General features: G+C 36.7%; 2 protein-coding genes and 1 pseudogene across 2 annotated transcripts in view; 2 read left to right on the forward strand and 1 right to left on the reverse strand.

Annotated features, from left to right (window-relative positions):
- LOC107754264 (exostosin-1c-like) overlaps positions 1–5140 on the reverse strand; it is a 57168-nt gene extending 52028 nt beyond the window's left edge. Inside the window, exon 1 of the mRNA XM_016570644.1 lies at positions 4780–5140. The gene's annotated coding sequence lies outside the window, so the exon portion shown is untranslated. The remainder of the gene's footprint in view (positions 1–4779) is intronic.
- Positions 1329–12366, forward strand: LOC107754283 (protein phosphatase 1 regulatory subunit 36-like; annotated as a pseudogene).
- An 880-nt stretch (positions 12367–13246) lies between these two features.
- The window catches only part of LOC107754266 (syndecan-2-A-like), a 39217-nt gene continuing 34140 nt past the window's right edge, over positions 13247–18323 (forward strand). Inside the window, exon 1 of the mRNA XM_016570645.1 lies at positions 13247–13678. Coding sequence (XP_016426131.1) covers positions 13619–13678 — 60 coding nt within the window. The 5' untranslated portion in view covers positions 13247–13618. The remainder of the gene's footprint in view (positions 13679–18323) is intronic.

Below are 18323 nucleotides of genomic sequence, written 5' to 3' on the forward strand. Positions count from 1 at the left end.
AAAAAAAAAAAAAAAATATATATATATATATATGATTTATTTATTTATTACTGGAGTAATTGCTGCTGAAAATTCAGCTTTGCCATCACAGGAATAAAATATATTTTAGAATATATTAACAAAGAAAGCAGTTATTTTGAATTGAAATAATATTTCACAATATTACTGTTTTTACTGTATTTTATCAAATAAATGCAACCTTGGTGAATATTAGTGACATCTTAAAAAAATATCGTAATTATTTCAAACTTTTGGCTCCAGTGTATATATAATTTAATATTATTTTTTTTTAAATCATTTTATTCATTATAATTGTGTATTTTATATTACATCATTTTATTATCAATATTTATCAAACTATTTATGTATATACACACACATATAATACATTTTTGTAATATTTATTTATTATAATTTATATCATATTATAATTGTAACATCATAATACTTTTTCATATATACATATTAAAATCTTGTTATACATAAAAAATGTAAATGTAAAAATGATAACTCATATAGAAGCAGATAGCTCTAAAAAAATGACCTCTACTTTCTCCCCCATGTCAAAAAAATGACACACAGTGAAACACAAGGCGAAAAACATAGTTAATTAAAATGCAGATTAAAAGAACCATCACAAATTAAAAATAGGAATTGTTATACGAAAAAAAAGTATTTTGTCTGTATCAGTAGGATTTTATAATTAAAAAACTAACTTTTAACTAAACGTTTTTGCAGCTATATGGGTCAAGTTTTTGTCTCCATAGTAATGTTCAAAATAAATGAACATCTTTTTTAATGTAACTAAAAATACACTTCCCTTATTTTACATCCGGATTATGTAACCACATTCCAAATATTCCATCATTCCCCCAAGCCTGCATCAGCTGACAGAAGGTTGGATCGACAGGGAGGAAGTGATCTTTCAGCCCCACAGGGACTGTTTCTCTCTCTTTCTTACTCTTCCTTGCAGTTTCCTCCTCCTATCACAATTACTTTTTATTTTTCTCATTCATCAATGCTCTTGCTTTCTCTTCACACCACCACTGTAAACCTCTCCCGCTCTGTCTTTCTCCACACCGTATATCAAAACGGGGTAGGGCTCCAGAAACAAGCTGGAGGCAGTATAATGAGATCGAGATGTGATGGCATATTGCTCAATCTCCATGACAGGAAACAGCTGAAAAAGTGAACACAGCCTTCCAAACGTTGAGTGATCTGTCTTCTGGACACTTCATTAGCTTTTTCAGAACAAGTGTTTTCCACTTGTAAAGTCCCTGTGCGAAGGGAAAAACTATGCTTGTGTCTTTTGGCAAAGGATAGTGAATATGGACAGCGAGCAGGTGGATGTAGCCAAGAGGCAGCAGTTGTAAGCATGTTGGGTTAGTTTCCTGTGTTGTGCCTGTTGCCCAGACTGCTCCGGCCTGAGCCGTTTTCTCACATGACGAGTGTGTGACAGCTGGACATAGAGCTTATCTCCCCTGGCCCATCTCCCTCTACGGACAGTAAATCAGATCCATACTAAAAAGCCTGCTTGGAGAACATTTCCTTACAGGCCCAAATAATATTGTATATATTTACATATTTTTCTGCTTTTAAATGTTAAAAGTGTGATTTCTGCACCACCTGCTATTGGACATTGGTCAAACAAACCGAGAGTTCCACCTCAAACTCACGCCATTGGCTGAACCAGTGTTGCTGTGTTGGACTGTTCGGGTTTGTCAAACAAACTATGTATGCAGTGTACGTTGCATTTACAGTTTTTTTGAGAAATCAGCCCAAAAAAGGAAAACTCACAGTTGAGTCTGCATATTAAGCTGAGATATGAGAAAATATTTAAACAAACAAAAAATATTACACAAATCATCAACAATATTTTAAAAATAATAACTAATATTCTAATATAATGTAGTACACACACACACATAAATATGTACTATATTATATTGTGCATTAAATATTTATATTATAAATATTTTGCAAATTTATGTATTATTTTGATAAACAATAATCTGATTACAAATATAGCTGGCAATACAAAAGTTTGAGGTCAGTAAGATTTTTTAAAAGAAATTAATATTTTTCTTCAGCAAGGATGCATTTAATTCATCAAAAGTGACAGTAAAGACAGAAAAGTGCTGTTCCTTTAAACTTTCTGTGCATCAAATATTGTACTTATCAAATACGTATCACTGTTTTCACAAAAGTAATAAGCATTGCAACCATTGTCAACATTGATAATAATAATAAATGTTTATTGAGCCGCAAATCAGCACATTAGAATGATTTCTGAAGGATCATGTGACACTGAAGACTGGAGTAATGGCTGCTGAAAATTCAGCTTTGACAACACAGGAATAAATTACATTTTTAAATATATTAAAAAAGAAAACTGCTATTTTAAATAGTAATAATATTTTTTAATTGTTTGTTTAAATGTTTTAAACGTTATTATAATTATAACATTAAATTTATATAAAAAATATTTTTTATTATGTATTTCTGATTAAATAAATACCGGCGAACTTAAGAGACCTTTTTGAAAAACTTTTTAAAAAGTCTTACAGACCCCAAACTTTTGGACGGTAGTGTATATGGTATGGTATATTTTCATTATATTTACTATTACTATTTATTCTCATTTAGCTTTTTTTAAACCAAAGCAATTTACAGTACACTACTTGACGTGAACATCTCCCTGAGGCAATACTTTTTTTTCATTAACACCCTAGTTAATACGTTTCCCTTGCATGATGTTGTTCAAATAATTTGTTTAACACATCCACATCCTTAACCACAACCACAATTGTATACCAGCACTAGGCCAATGTGATTAGCTAGCAGCTAATATTCAAACACAGAACGTGTTTTACTTACAGCAGATTCTGTGATTTTCCTCCACAGCTTAGCTTCAGCTGCCCTGAATTGCAACGTGTAAAAAAATGTTAGCGGCAGCTGATGTTGGCGAAATACAAATAGTGTGGTCAGTTGGGTGAGGCGGAGTTAAAATTAAACACGAAACTCTGTCATTACAGGTCAAGGGAGAGCGACAGCGGAGCCGAAGCCAGCATCCCAGCCTAGTTCTGTTGCATGTTTGCGGTGCTGAGACTGACCCATGCTGAGCTTGTGGTCGAGCCTGCTGGGACATCAGTCTGGCTTCAACTCAGACGAGCTTTTGAGAAAACACAGACCCAAATGACTAAAGTCAATGTAATTTCAGAGAAGAGGATGTTTATGAAAAATCTAAAAATCTGACATGTTCTGCAGTAATCCTCACGAAAAGCCGGGAAGGAAAAGAAGGATTGAAGGATGAAGATGAAATATTGAGGGCAAAGAAGTTGTTTTGATTTAATAACCATCTTGTGCTCTCTGGTGCAAAAAGGTGCATTATGGTTATTAAGATGGCTACATCTTCTTGAACACCCGCTGCTACCCTCATGTTTTTATTTATGGACAACAGTAATTATCAGCAGGCTTGATTAATTATGTCTAAACAATATGCTCCTCGCACACATGCCACAAGGGCTAATTATTCTAACAAACAGGATGGGCTGGGACAATTGGAGGATATCAGCAGTAGTCATAACTGTATGAACGTAGCAGCTGAAAATCTCAACGGCTTTAAATGTCATAGACGTAGTAAAAACATGAGCTTTCCGTGCCACAATGCCTGGCTATTCATTCCCAAGCCCCTCCTCTCTTTTATCTTCCCCAAATTAAGTTATATACATTTTGTTGTATGACGCCACGGAATGAGTTATGAGAGCCTGTCAAAAGGGCCGAGATTCCTGCCATTTTTCCGTCCCCTCCCGGTTTCCCTGCTCTTTCAACTCCACTGCAGGGGTGGACGCTTCATTCATGTCACATGGCGCTCTCATAATGGCACAAAAATCAAATGAAAAATCTATTCAGATTCTAAGGCCAGTTGTACGTGTTAGTTTTCTTCAAAAGCCTCATCTTGTAAAAACCTATTACTGCTCTGACACAGATTTGATAGCTTTGTTGAATCTTAACCACTTCTTGGTATCCTGGGATCTAATTAAAAAGACAATTACCACGCTCAACATTAAAATGCTGTGATGATCCGGAATCACCTGTGATAGCTGAGATGCCTAACTGCAATCACAAGGTCTGATCTACTGCCTTCAATATACAGACTACATGGGCCTATTGCCGATGATCCATTCTTACATAAAGTAATAAAAAAATTATGAAGTAAAAATAATAATAAATGTGTATATATTTCTCACTGAAATACACTTGCATTGCAATGCAATTTTATATACATGTTGACGATCAATTCTTGCATAAAATAATACAAAAAAATCATATAATGTGTATATATTTCTCACTGAAATACACTTGCATTGTCAATGCAATTTTTTTAATGCATTTCACATGATTTTATTTAATAATTCAAAATATTCAAGTTTTAAAAAAAATATTTAACAGTAGGACTTCTATATTAATCATACTTATTTTGTTTTCATTCAGCACAATTTACATTCATATATTATTTTTGATTTTATATATTTTAAATGTTTTACCTTTATAACTAACCTTTATATAATTTTGCATCTACGATTTATTTTTATATTTAAATATATATTTAATTTATATTATTTAAAGTTGAAATCACTGGATATCCATCATGTGGATAATTAAATTTAAGTTTAAATTTAATTAAGATTTACCAAATGCTACATTTGCACGTTTATTCTACTACTTTCGCTTATTTTTACATTATATCACGAGTAAAGGTCGGATTGAGTGCGTTACCTGTTATTATCGCGTTGGTCCCTCGTTATGGCTGCATCCTCATCATCATCCGCCGATACTGAACGCTTTCTTCTATTCTCTCTCTGTCAAAAGCCCTGCTTGTTTTCACTAGCACAATATTACGTGATGCAATAACACTCATGCCACATAGTCCACCCCTGAACCGCACAGAGGACACCTCGGCTATCTTCAAACCCCCCTCTCTCTCTCTCTCAACCTCCTCGCCTCTGAAGCGCGTGTCTTCTCGCTTTACCAGCTCCTACAACCCGATCGAGTTACAGAGCGACTCGCGGAAGCATTCGCGTAATCTCACACCTCCTCCCGCGTGCCCTCCCTCTCTTCCCACTCTTTAATGATACAGAAGAAGATTTGGGCAAATATTAATATTCCATTGCGGGCTACAATTAGCCTGAGGCTGGTTTGTTTGAGTTACCGGCTTCCAGACAGTAATAGCTCATCATAAGAGGCGTTCCTCCGCTATAATAATGTGGGTTTCCTACCTTAATTGCGCGTCAGATCGTGTGGATGAATGAGATGAGACTGCCGCCTGTATATGTAGTCATTAAGCACACTGAACGCCAGCAGCCACGTTAATATTTTAGCAACCTGGTGGATGAGAGCTGTCGCTGCCTTGTGTATGAAATATGACAAGGAAACAATGGTCGCAGTGCACTTGGGGTGGGTTGCGCGCGGCCGCATATTGAAGTTACCCGGAAATAGCGTGATATTGATTATTACAAAAACATATGAAATCATAAGCTATGAAATTAATAAAAACATAAGGCTATGCAGAGGCACAATGCAACACCGTTATATTCTGTATGACAGTACCTCACCCTGAACTTCAGCAGACGCTCAGTGGTGCACTCCGCCAATCCCGTTCAATCGCACCCAAATCACAGCGTTCAGAATATGATCCTTTTTTCTGTCGCTACTTCTACACACACATAGCCTACAGTTGATGCGTATAGATAGCATCCGTCACAGCATCATTTTATGGGGCTACATTGTTCATTTTCTCGCATCCACAACATTCCAGTCGACCCCGCCCCCGGCGCTCGTGATTGGCTCAGAGACTCGGGGTGCCTTCGCACGAGCTATATTTAAAGTAAACAGGCGCACATCTGGCCAGCGGTGCGCGTCACTGTCGCCGGAGGTCGCGAACTGACGCTGTGCGGTAAACCAGAAAAGACCGTCACGACTTGAAGGTTGACAAACTACTTATCCTAGTTAAAAAAAAAAGAGACTAGAGATGGGAATCGTAATCTGAGTTCAATTAATGATTCCTTGAACGGTCTCATTAACGATTCTTTCAGTATTTTTGCCCCATAAATATTTGGAAAAACGAAATGCATTTCTTATGGCCTTGTAGGGTCTATTGCCAAATTTGAACAGATTTAAACAGAACATATATCCAATAACAAATCGGAGATGTTTCATTTTTGCAATAAGTTTGTGCTTTTAATGACTTTTAATAGGCATTTTAGAGAGGACATAAACGTATAGGCTATATATACGTATGGCGTATATACACATATATATATATATATATGTGTGTGTGTGTGTGTTTATATCTATTTCATATCCAATATATATATATATATATATATATATATAGGATATGAAATAAATATAAACACAGTGAATTCATTAATTTTTATAAAATACCACTGATTACATAAAATCTCATAATGTCGAGAACTCAAACTGGAGTTCGGTAAGGCGTTATGTTTCCTATTCAGTAAAAAGAATCTGCTCATAAGATTCATTCATTGGGAAATCGCGCGCTACACTGGTCGCGCTGTAAATTCAGTAGCAGAGTCGCTGAATAGAAGTGTTTGGTCTGCAGCACCTGAAGAATTCACGCTCCAGAACTGAACGGTCAACTGTATTTTTTGGGACCTGTACTGAGTAAGAACTCGCGGGTGCAAATAAACTCACGAAAATGTCATTATGTGCAAATATCTGACAAGCTACTGCCCTCTTGTGGTCAAACTGAGTGCTCACATCACTTTACTCTAGTCCAGTTATGAAATAAACAGTAACGATTTTAAAAAGAATTATAATTTATTAAAATCTTTGACACTACCTTTAACTATTGAGTCAACAACTTTTCAGGCCACTGTTATCAAAATAGAAAATTGCAAATTGTCTTCGAATAACCCTGTGTATTTTTCTGAATTATTTATTGCATTATTAAGTAATCTTTACTTTTTAATCACCCTCCAGTAGATTTGATGATTGATCATTGGGCTTTTAGAGTGAGAAGGTACACTTTCTCTATCAGTGAATCCAGTAATTATTATTATTATTATAAATTTATTCAGCTTTCTTTGTAGTACTTGCACTGTGTCCACTTAAGAAAACAATGTGTTGATGATTCATTATGCTTGTCACATCTTCTGTTATGCATTTTGAAACAGATTTTTAACACAGGGTTGCATTAATAATAAAGTATGTATAATGCCATTTTCATAAATGTGTTTTTGATTGCCTCCTTGTTATTAGTACTTATCAGTACTTGTTATCAGCCAAATGAAGTACGGAAAATTGTGAACAAACAGGGTAAGGTTTAATGGTAGAGACTCACATGATGTAATTACTTACAATTGTGCAAATGATGTGAGCAAATCAATGGTAGACAAAAACAGAACAAATAAGTGTATAAGTAAATAAAATAAGTTTTTATACTGTAAACAAGATAATCATATATATCCAACGAGGTTGGAGGCAGCGATGCCGGTGGCACTCAACTTTTTGCGTCAGGTAACGTTAGTATGGATCAGTGTTAATTGTTAATCATCATCAGTGACAAATTACATAAATTACGGTTCCTAAAAAAATTTGCTGAGATTATCTCGGTACCGTATCTACTTGGTTTGCATCTGTTTCTCCAGTATGACGATTTAATCGGTCTTTACTGCACGGCTCTGCACACTTTTAGTTCACTGCTCAATGCAACGATACCTTCAAAATGGCGCCTCGGTGACGTCACACATAATAAACGCACGTGACTGACAAAGACCGATTCACCTGTCTTTAAAAAAAAGCTCTGGGCATGTTCAGCCAAAATAGGTTAATCTACATGTAATACGAATCTGCAGCAGTCACTATAAATGTTTGATAAGATTTCAGATCTGTTACCTCACTTTTCCAATTCAGTGACCACCCGAATAACAGCATCTCACATCAAAGTCTTTGCTCACAAGCATCGGTTTCATAACAGGAAGAATTTTTACGTAGTGGGCGTGGCTTCTCATACAACGTCACACGTAGTACTGGCGCTTCCTATCGGGAGCATCCTTTGGTTACTGGATGTCGCTAGGATACCGTGGACGCTCCCAGTTCCGGAGTTTACAGCACTAGTACAGTGAATATATTTTGAGTGAGCTTTGGCAAAACCACTGACTGAAACGGCAGGAAAACATGCTCATGTGTTCGAGACTGTTCTAGAAAACCATTGCAGTACTATGAATATGAACAGACCGAAAGTGACTGAACAAGCAGCCGTCTGCACACTAGTGATTTCCCTCAGTGGTTTCATTATGTGAAAACATTAGAGACATTTGGAGACATTTATTTTATTGCTAAAAAATTATATTATTAAACAATTATTATAGTTATGATGTTTGTGGATCAAACTGTTCCTAACCGGCTTTAAAACATATGATGAATAAAACTTTATTTAATAAATTTCAAAATTTCAGAAGTTATTTTATTGTTGTGCATTTGGAAATGGATCGTCACTATGCATAATTAACTTTTTTAGTATTTTTATTATAAAAAATGCAGATATAATTGTTGCAAGTGTATCCCGGTCAAAGAGATAAATCTGAATATAATTTATATTAAATTATTCTTTTATTATTATTATTATTATTATTATTGTAAATAGCCATTAATATGGTCAAGAGAGAAAAACAAGGTCTTACAGATTTCCCCCTAATAATTGCATGACAGGTAATGATGCCTTCCTCTGAATGTTGGGACTGAAATGACAAAACAAACAGCTTGGAGTTCATAAGGCAAAAAAAAACTGACAGTGGTGCCATGTCCTGTTAACTGATCTTTAAGTCTGTCACTATTTGGTTTGGTTTGGTTTTGAGTGTGTGTGTGTGTGGTTGTATGTGTTTTTCTATCCCGGTGCACGCTGACTCATGGGGACTTGTGTCACCGTGGGGATTTAAATTGAGTTCCCCATGGGGAAACAAGCTTATAAATCATACAGAATGAGTATTTTTGAGAATGTAAAAATGCAGAAGGTTTTCTGTGAGGGGTAGGTTTAGGTGTAGGGTTGGTGTAGGGCTACAGAATATAGCTACGGTTTGTACCGTATAAAAACTATTACGCCTATAGAGAGTCCCCACAAGGATAGTAAATCAGACAAGTGTGTGTGTGTGTGTTTATATATTTATTCATTTTTAAAAAAATTTTCAAAATCGGCAAATTAGGTTTTGTTTGTTTACAGTTTCAAAGCCAAGAAAGAAGTGAAAGAGAATTTAAAAACAAGTACATCTACCAAGAGCAGTTCAGGAAGCAACTGGAGAAGTGGCAAAAGCACTCTGTTTTTTTAACGTTAGCTCATATGTTTGGCAGACATCAGGAAATAATTATGGCTTAATAACTTCTCTCTCCTGGCATGGTGGTCATTATGCAGGACTTTGATGTATTATTCTGAGCAATTGATTTACTCAGTTTCATTTTTCAAAGAAATACTGTGAGACCCACTCAATTGGATGCCTTCAAGACCTCAATAAAATGCTAACAAAAGGAATGTGTAACAATTCAGGATGTTAAATGTAGGTCTGTATACTTTGGTACATAATGAAATCAATATGAAAATTGACTTTTTCCCATAACCAGGATGATTTAATATACATTTAATGTGTTGCAGCGGCAGCAGTATGTTTGCTACAGGAGAACTACATGCTTCCCATTCCTCTACGTTTTATATCTCTGCTAAAGTAAGTTTTTTAATTTTTATTCTATTTTATTTTATTATGTATTTAATTTTTTAATACTATTTGAGGATGACTTTTATATTTTCATACTATTTACTGTTCATTTTTACTTGTATTTACTGATTTCTTCCTATTTATTGTCTAATATATTTACTTAAGTTATATTAAAAGTTAATTTAAAGCTCATTTTTAGTTGCAGTTACATTAGTGCAGCTCTATGATTCTAAATATTTTTTTGCCAAAATATTCACAGCAACCGATTCAAGAGCTGGATCGGTTTCTTGCCAATCTCCTGCTCTACTTTTCTTGCTACTTTGAGAAAAAAGCTCTGGAGGAAAGACCAAAGTCTCTCATGGGGTGAGTTTGAGCCGGGCATGAATTAAGTCATATGAAAATGCATGAAATTATTAAAGTAGCAGTGCTTAATTACTAAAATGGCACAATTAAGATTTGTATGTAACCTATTCAACAACCTAACACAGCTTTTAATCGAATTAATCTGTGACGATTGCATTAACAGCATGTCATCCTTACCCTTCCCGCTCTTTCAGAGAGGACATGAGAGGCAGATGACTGGAGAAATGTGTGCTAAGGTGAAGCTGGCACAAAAGCAGCTTGCCCTCTGTCACTTCAGGCTGCTGCTGGGGATAAATCTGCCTCAACAGCACCATATGGCTTTTGACAGGTCAGAACAGCTATTGATACCATACCTGCGAGAACAATTATATTTTTTTGCCAAAATATTCACAGCAGCAAAGAGCTGGATCGGTTTCTTGCCAATCTCCTGCTCTACTTTTCTTGCTACTTTGAGAAAAAAGCTCTGGAGGAAAGACCAAAGTCTCTCATGGGGTGAGTTTGAGCCGGGCATGAATTAAGTCATATGAAAATGCATGAAATTATTAAAGTAGCAGTGCTTAATTACTAAAATGGCACAATTAAGATTTGTATGTAACCTATTCAACAACCTAACACAGCTTTTAATCGAATTAATCTGTGACGATTGCATTAACAGCATGTCATCCTTACCCTTCCCGCTCTTTCAGAGAGGACATGAGAGGCAGATGACTGGAGAAATGTGTGCTAAGGTGAAGCTGGCACAAAAGCAGCTTGCCCTCTGTCACTTCAGGCTGCTGCTGGGGATAAATCTGCCTCAACAGCACCATATGGCTTTTGACAGGTCAGAACAGCTATTGATACCATACCTGCGAGAACAATTATGTGTGTTTCTGCTGCTTTAATGAACAATGTGATGGATGAGAGCATGTTTCAGGAAATAATAAGCCTGATTTATGTCTGCAGGATCAAGGCGTCATCTACTCACCGTGACAGAACTATATGTGGTTTGTGCAAACCATTTGACTAATACCATATGTGATTCATGAAATATGTAAAACTTAAATTATGTACCCAAACGTTTAGAGGTCTTTGAACATTATGTATTTGAATATTAGTCGCCACCACCTGCTGTTCCAAGAGTTTCATATATAGTTCCCATGATGACATTACTTTGTGTTTTTCTCTTCCTCAGTATCTCTACCACTGTCACACATATATAAATGTTTTGAGACACATTTATACTAAATTAAATAAAAAAATGCTCTGTTATTTACGCATATATTAATGTAGAGGTTTTAGAAGTCTTACTTCTTTGTGATGTGTTGCTAGTAACATGATAAACTTCTGTGTGCAAGTAACTTCAAGTGAAGATTTATGCTTTTACTGGCCCGTCTTCTCTTTCATACTCTCCCTCTCTGTCTCCTGACCTTTAACCCAGGAAGTCAAACCGGCGCCCGGCCATGAACAAAATCATAACCCAGCATTCCCCTCTGATGGCCTCTCTGCTGCCTACTCCACAAGAAGAGGCCTGTCACCTGTTTGGGAGCTTCAGACGTCTTAAAGTGTCCTCAACTTAACACTTTGATTCAGAGGCTCTGATGGAGTGGCTTACAGAAGAGCTAAAGTCACTTAGTTAATACTTAATCATGTTTTGGTTATATTATTTGCAATTACTAAAAACCATAGTATGTGTCTATTTCACTATTGTTTCTAATAGCCTCTGTTGCCTGATTGTACTTTCTTTTGCCTTTAGTTTTGGAATTCTTGGAAAGCCTTTGAGCCAATTCAGCTCAATGACACAGAAGCCTCAGGGAGGCCAGAGTGAAGAGGAGATTGAGGACGAGGAAGATGACAACAAAACTACCTTTCCACACAACGTTTGTGTGTTTTACAACATGCAAATTTCTTTCAACTATTATTTGTTGCCCTGGTTATTGTCCACTGTGTTTTGCATGATGGTTATTGACTAGAATCATATTTAATATTGAAAAATAACAATACCTGTCACTAGGTGGCACTTTCGATGTTGTTATTCAGTTCAGTCCTCATGGAAATGAATAATTGAAAAAAAATAATCATCAAATATATTAAACTAAGAAAGCCAAGTATGCAAATTTGGGTAAATAAAATGCATTACATTACTTTTGTATCAACTATTAGACAAATGGTTTATTAATTTAATAGCATCATTATAAGCATTGGATAGCTGTTGATATATGTGTAAGAGTTTATTAAGGGCACAAAGAAGGCCCCATGGGTTCTGGCAGAAGAGGCTTTACAATCACCTTAACTGGCGGGGTAATCTAGGATGCCACTGATAATAATCTTGGACTGTAAAGCAAGACGAGGGAGGCGTGCATGTGTTTGTGTGCAGGGAGGTTAATTGGTTACCTTTGGCAGTTCTCAAGATCAGGAAGCAAGAGTACAATTATTCCAAAGCAATTTACTGCTTCATAATTCCTTTCAAATGCATGGTATTGTTAGCAGGCTTAATTTTGTTTCGTAGTTGTCGTCAGTAAATGAAAATCATGACCACTCAGTGAAGGTTACGAAATGAAAAACAGGATTATTCGCCATGATATTGTTTACAACTACGCGCTACGCATTTGTCCATTAGGGGGAGACATTGCATTGACAATTCATTTAGTGAGTTCTAGCAGGTACTCTTAATAGTGCCACTAATATACAATTGTTGAATGTACACCCCTAAAAATACACTTAAAAAACATTTAATTTAAAATCCTTTAAGAATTTGGCACAGATTCACGGTTCAATGAGTCAGTGAGTTGTCGACTCAGCTCAGAGAACAGCTCGGAACAATTCATTCCGTTTAAATAGGTGGAAAACTGGTTTAACCTGTTCACGGAAAAAAAAAAACCCCGTCTCATTCTAAATCAAATACATCATAATACTCATATAGTAGCCTACATTTCATACGGTAGCTCAAAATGCTTTACATAATTGAATTTAAGTAATTGGAAATTTACTAATAAATAACTTTCTATGTAGCATAGTATTTAGTAAAATAGCGTAGTGTCATAAAAGCATTATGGTTTAGTACTTAAATCTGACATGACTTAAAACAAAAGTTGTCGTCTCCTCTCTTTCGCGCGCTCTCTCTCTCTCCGGCCAAGCGCATATGGTCGGGCTATCTGTCAATCATTGCTCAAGCTCTCCCTCTGTTTGACCCGTATTTTCCTCTCAGTCCTGCGGGTGGCTCGACAGTAGAGTACCACTTCAGGCATATGGCCGAGAGACCTCACGTTAAATTCACCTTTGCAAGACGAGTGCAGCTGTAAACGCATGCGGCCGTAGACTCAACGCGCAAGACTTGGCGAAACATACCGAAAACGACCTATTTTAGTGTGAAAAGGTGCGCGGAGGAATAAGCAGACAAAAAAGCAACACGTATCCGGTGGGATTTGAGTCCTGTGAGAGAGCGAGATTGGAGCGCGAGCGAGAGAGAGGGAAGAGTTTCTCCAAAAGTGGAAACAGACACGGGGACGGTATTTTCCGTTTTTACAAGCGAAGACTAAGGAATTATGAGGAACGTTTGGATGATATTAACCCTCGGCTTGACAGCCTTTCTTTACGGGGAAAGGGTGAGTTTCAACCGAGAACAATAAGCAGTTTGCTGGGGGATAGTTGATCCTAAACTCAAGCAGCCATCCGGCCACGTTATAAAGTAACCAGTCAGACACTGTTTACTTACTGGAGTGATTCATACTTTACCATGTGTCAATGATAATTATTGCTTTAGATATGTATCGCGTCATATGTAATGTATCAAGTATCAGTTAATCGTTAATCACGGCAGTGTTTTTCAATTCAGCTTGGCATTGTTGTTTTACATACACTAAGTATTAATACACACAAAATGGTTTGTGTGTGTTTATTTTTAAATATTTATAACTAGAATATATTGAAGAAAACATTAAGCAAGGCATTAATAAACGTTACGAATACTGCACACATATACACATGGTATTGTCTAGGGTTTTCAGCTCAGATGTGTTGTGCAAAGCAGATGAATGACTGAAATACTCGCGTTTGTTGTGTTACTGACATTTTTGGAAAATGTGGAATGAAGCTTGATCGTTTTTAAAAGTATGTCACTCTTGTACTGTGAATTTTATGGCAGAGAAAGATATAGTGTTGTCTCAACCTCATCAGAGTCACAGACTCTTATAAAACTACTATAAATTCGGCCATAAAACCACTAACTTGGTTGTGGAGACATTTCGGGACAGGTACAATTGAAGTGAGGAATGCAGAAACAGCTGCTGGTTTCGGTTTGATTAACCTTTTTGTTCAATTTAGGGGAAGTTAATGCTACATAAATGTAAGTGACTGCAGTGGGAACTACCAGCAGCATTTGTAAATGTGCATTGCCTTCTTGACAACTGTTAGTGAGCTGAACTTCAAGACTGGACCACAAACCTATGCTTTCAGACCAATAGCACCCATTTTGTCCGTAACACTTCTGTTTAAAGTCAAAATGTGGCCAACTTCTTCATAAACCCCCTGCTTAAAGTGACCAGGTGCCTCTTAGAGCAGCTTAACATGCAGGAGCTGTAAGTCAGACACTAACTCTCTCTTGGTCATACTTGGCTCGGTTTGCTGGAGTGTGAACGCATGCAGTGGTTGATTGTTTTGCATAGGCTTTCTCTTAAAAGGCACTGTTACTCCTTGGAATTGAAGACAGAGATGGAAAATGTATGTTCTGGAGCATTGCAAGTGTAATTCATTAACCTTACACAGGGATTTGCTTGCATTTCTGCATGCCTGCCTAATAAGCCAGTTGCTAGTATTTTTTTGATGAAATGCCGAGGGATTGGCACCTGTGCTTTGTAATTCCATGGTTGACTGGCATGCTGGTTTGTACTGTCTCCTCCCATTGATTAGGACCTCATTCACTCACTTTGGCCTAGAGGCGTGAAGGCAGCATCAATTTCAATGAGACCCAGCATAGCATATAGATTTTCTATACCAGCATCATGTACACAGAACAATTAAACTTATCTGGCTTGAAACCTCCAGGATGATCCATGTGTTTGCCAGTGAGCACGACCGTCCTCTTCCCTTATAAACAAAAAGAAATGGTTTGTCTGCGGATATGACCTAAGAATGTTTTTATTTAGTCTCTTTTTGTGCCTCTCTTGACCTCTGCTTTCTCTGAAATTGTATGCAACGGACCTGTCACAGTTTGGTGTGTTGTTTGCAGCCAGATGTTCGACCGTATAATTTGCATGATGTTTTGGTGGGAAGTGTGAACATTGCTTTCGAAATGGAGATGCTATGCAAGGTCACTGCACTCATTGCCTGTGACAGATCTCAAGGAAATAGTTTTCATGCAACAAAGTTAATTTTTTTTTGTGTTTAGAAATAAATTAGGGTCAGAAATAAAATGATGCGTGAGCCACATAAATAGTTTTTAATTAAAAATTGTCCTTAATTAAGGCTAGTTTTTCAAAGCACTTCACATAAACACCACTGTCTTTTTGCCAGAAATGTGAACACATTCTTTTTTGATCTACATTTGGTAATTAGCTAAATGTTTGCCAGTGCTATTTTTATCCTCTTTCATAGTTTTTCTGTCACTGCACTCTTAAAAATAAATAGAATAACCATTTTTGATTCACCAAAAAAACCTTTCAGTGAATAACTATTTTAAAAATCTAAAGAACCTTTTCCCCCTATAATGAACTTGAAAATGGAATGGAAAGTTTCAATGGATTTTAAAGGTTCTTCATGGAACCAAGATGTCAATAAAGAACCTTTATTATCTAGAGAATGTATATATTTTTTTACATTCTGTCCAGATGCTTTTATGATTAAATGAATGCAAAAAGCGATCAAGAGCGAGAGACAGTAGCACGCTGACCGCATTTTCACCCCTCACTTCTGCCATTCTCTCACCTGAGGCTGTTTTTCTATTTCTGATTAGCAATGCGGATGGTCACACATCCGCAATAATCCTGCTTACTGAAAAATGTATCGAGTCCGTAAGATTAGGGCCCAGAAGTGCTCCCCGTTTACGTTGTCCTGTAAATATTAATTTATTAATTAAGTTTAGGGTGGAATATTGGGTTCTGAAATAGTAATAGGGAAACATGTTACAGCATTTAGCAGATGCATGCTGCAGTTTTCAGGTTTTGATTGCCAGTGATGACTTTGTGTTAATGAAAACACATCCACAAATCAGCGAGGAGGTTGTCAGCACCTTTAAACCATGAGGAAATGAGATTTCTAGATGGCTGTTATCTTTTTTTTTTTAACACCTTGCTGAATGAATAAATTTGGAATCTCATATTTAGAGGAGTAAATTATATTTTAAAATATATTAAAATAGAAAATGGGTATTTTAAATTCTAACACTATTTCACAATATTACTGTTTTTACTGTATTTTTGATCAAATAAATGCAGCCTTGGTGAGCATAAACATTTAAAAATGCTCTCAAAATTTTTGGACGGTACTGTAATTGAAGCATTTTTTTTTCTTCTCCAGCGTGCAATTAAAGTGGACACGTGGGAGAAAATCTAGCATCCTATCTCTCTTCCCTGGGGGGCTCTTTTTGATTGACTCTAACTGTTCCGCATTGCATAATCCTTAATGGTCTCAGCAGGCACTGGGCCGCTAGGCCTGTAAAGGAATCCCAGAGTGCTCTTGTTTTGTCATCATCCATGCAACCTCAGCCCAACCGACTTCTCTCCCTGCAGCTAAGCTCGTCATTATTATTACCCTGTCTTCGGTTACTCCAAAGAACAGTGGCATTATTCTTTATCTTCTTTCCCAGCAGATGGAAAGAATGAAGAGGCAGAGTAGGGGAGGGAAAAAAGAAGATCTGCCTCGCTATGCTCCGATGGCACATGCCTTGTGCTTGTTTATGTCGGCACCACAAACATCTGCAACACGTATGTGCGTTCGCTTCAAAGCGGCTCTGTTCAGGGTTTTTTTCCCCCTGAGAGTTGGAAGCAGTTCTTTCACAGGGATAAAGTCATGCATACCAGTGGGAACTGACAAACAACACAAGCTGAGTCGATCTCGGAAGTGGTGGAAGCAGTGGCAGACCGACACGCTCTATACAGAGCGAGTACTGAAAGTGCTGCTGCCAAAGCACTGATCTGGCCTGGTTTCTGTAGACAGCAAGGAGCCTCAAGGGTGCAAAGCCGTGACCCAGAGCCCCCCCCAATATGAACACACGGGCTTGTGGAAAAAAAACCCCTCAGCACGCTCCACCATTTAAAATGCTCTCCTTTTGCTCCCGGTCTGACTTTTCTTGCTCTTTATTAGCTTAGCAAATGGAAAGTTCCTTTGGAGGATTGTGGTTTAAGAACAGCGGGTGGAATGGAAGGGGGTTCGTTTTAACTGCTTTCACACTACAGCTTTTGGGGCAGGCCAGAGTCTGTTTGACGTCAGAGTTTGGTTGGTGTGAAAGTGGTTTTCTGAACTTTGGTGCACACAAGTTAACCACACTGAATTTGCTTGAAAAAGTAGTCCGAGGTAAATGTGAATTCTAGTACACTGTATGTCCAGCATAGATGCATTAAATTGATCAAAATAACAATAAGGACATTTATGTCACAAAAGATTTCTATTTCAAGTAAATGCTGTTTTATAAACTTTTTATTCTTCAGAACACTGAAAAACAAAGGTATCACGGTATCAACAAAAATATTAGGCAACACAACTCTTTTCAACATTGATAAGAAGAAATTTTTCTTGAGCACCAAATCAGCATATTACAACGATTTCTGAAGGGTCATATGACAATAAAGCCTGGAGTAATGATTGCTGAAAATTCATTCATTTGATGTCAGTGTGACATCAAATGAATAAATTACAGTTTAAAATATATTAAAATAGGAAATGATTATTTAACATTTTTAGGGATGCACCGAAATTAAAATTCTTGGCCGAAGCCGAACAAAATGAAACACTGGGCCGAAGGCTGAATACCGATCACTGTTTTTCACGTTATTTCCCCCATTTTGCCAATTTTTTCACCATTGCATAAATTAAATAGCCAAAATGTGCTTTTTACTGTTTTGTCTTGCTTTTTAAAGAAAAAAATAATTTACAAAACAACAATTTAAAAATGTTTACTTAACACTGAACATTTTTTTAGCATTCTAGCAGACATTATACCAATAAAACACAACTTAACTTAAAATTAATAAGTTAGTAAAATAATATTTTTTGGCCATTTTTTAGACCCCCTTCTTGAATCAGGCATGTATTTTT

The sequence above is a fragment of the Sinocyclocheilus rhinocerous genome, unplaced genomic scaffold (genome assembly GCF_001515625.1).
Source record: "Sinocyclocheilus rhinocerous isolate Xijiao unplaced genomic scaffold, SAMN03320098_v1.1 scaffold262, whole genome shotgun sequence".
Classification (NCBI taxonomy): domain Eukaryota; kingdom Metazoa; phylum Chordata; class Actinopteri; order Cypriniformes; family Cyprinidae; genus Sinocyclocheilus; species Sinocyclocheilus rhinocerous.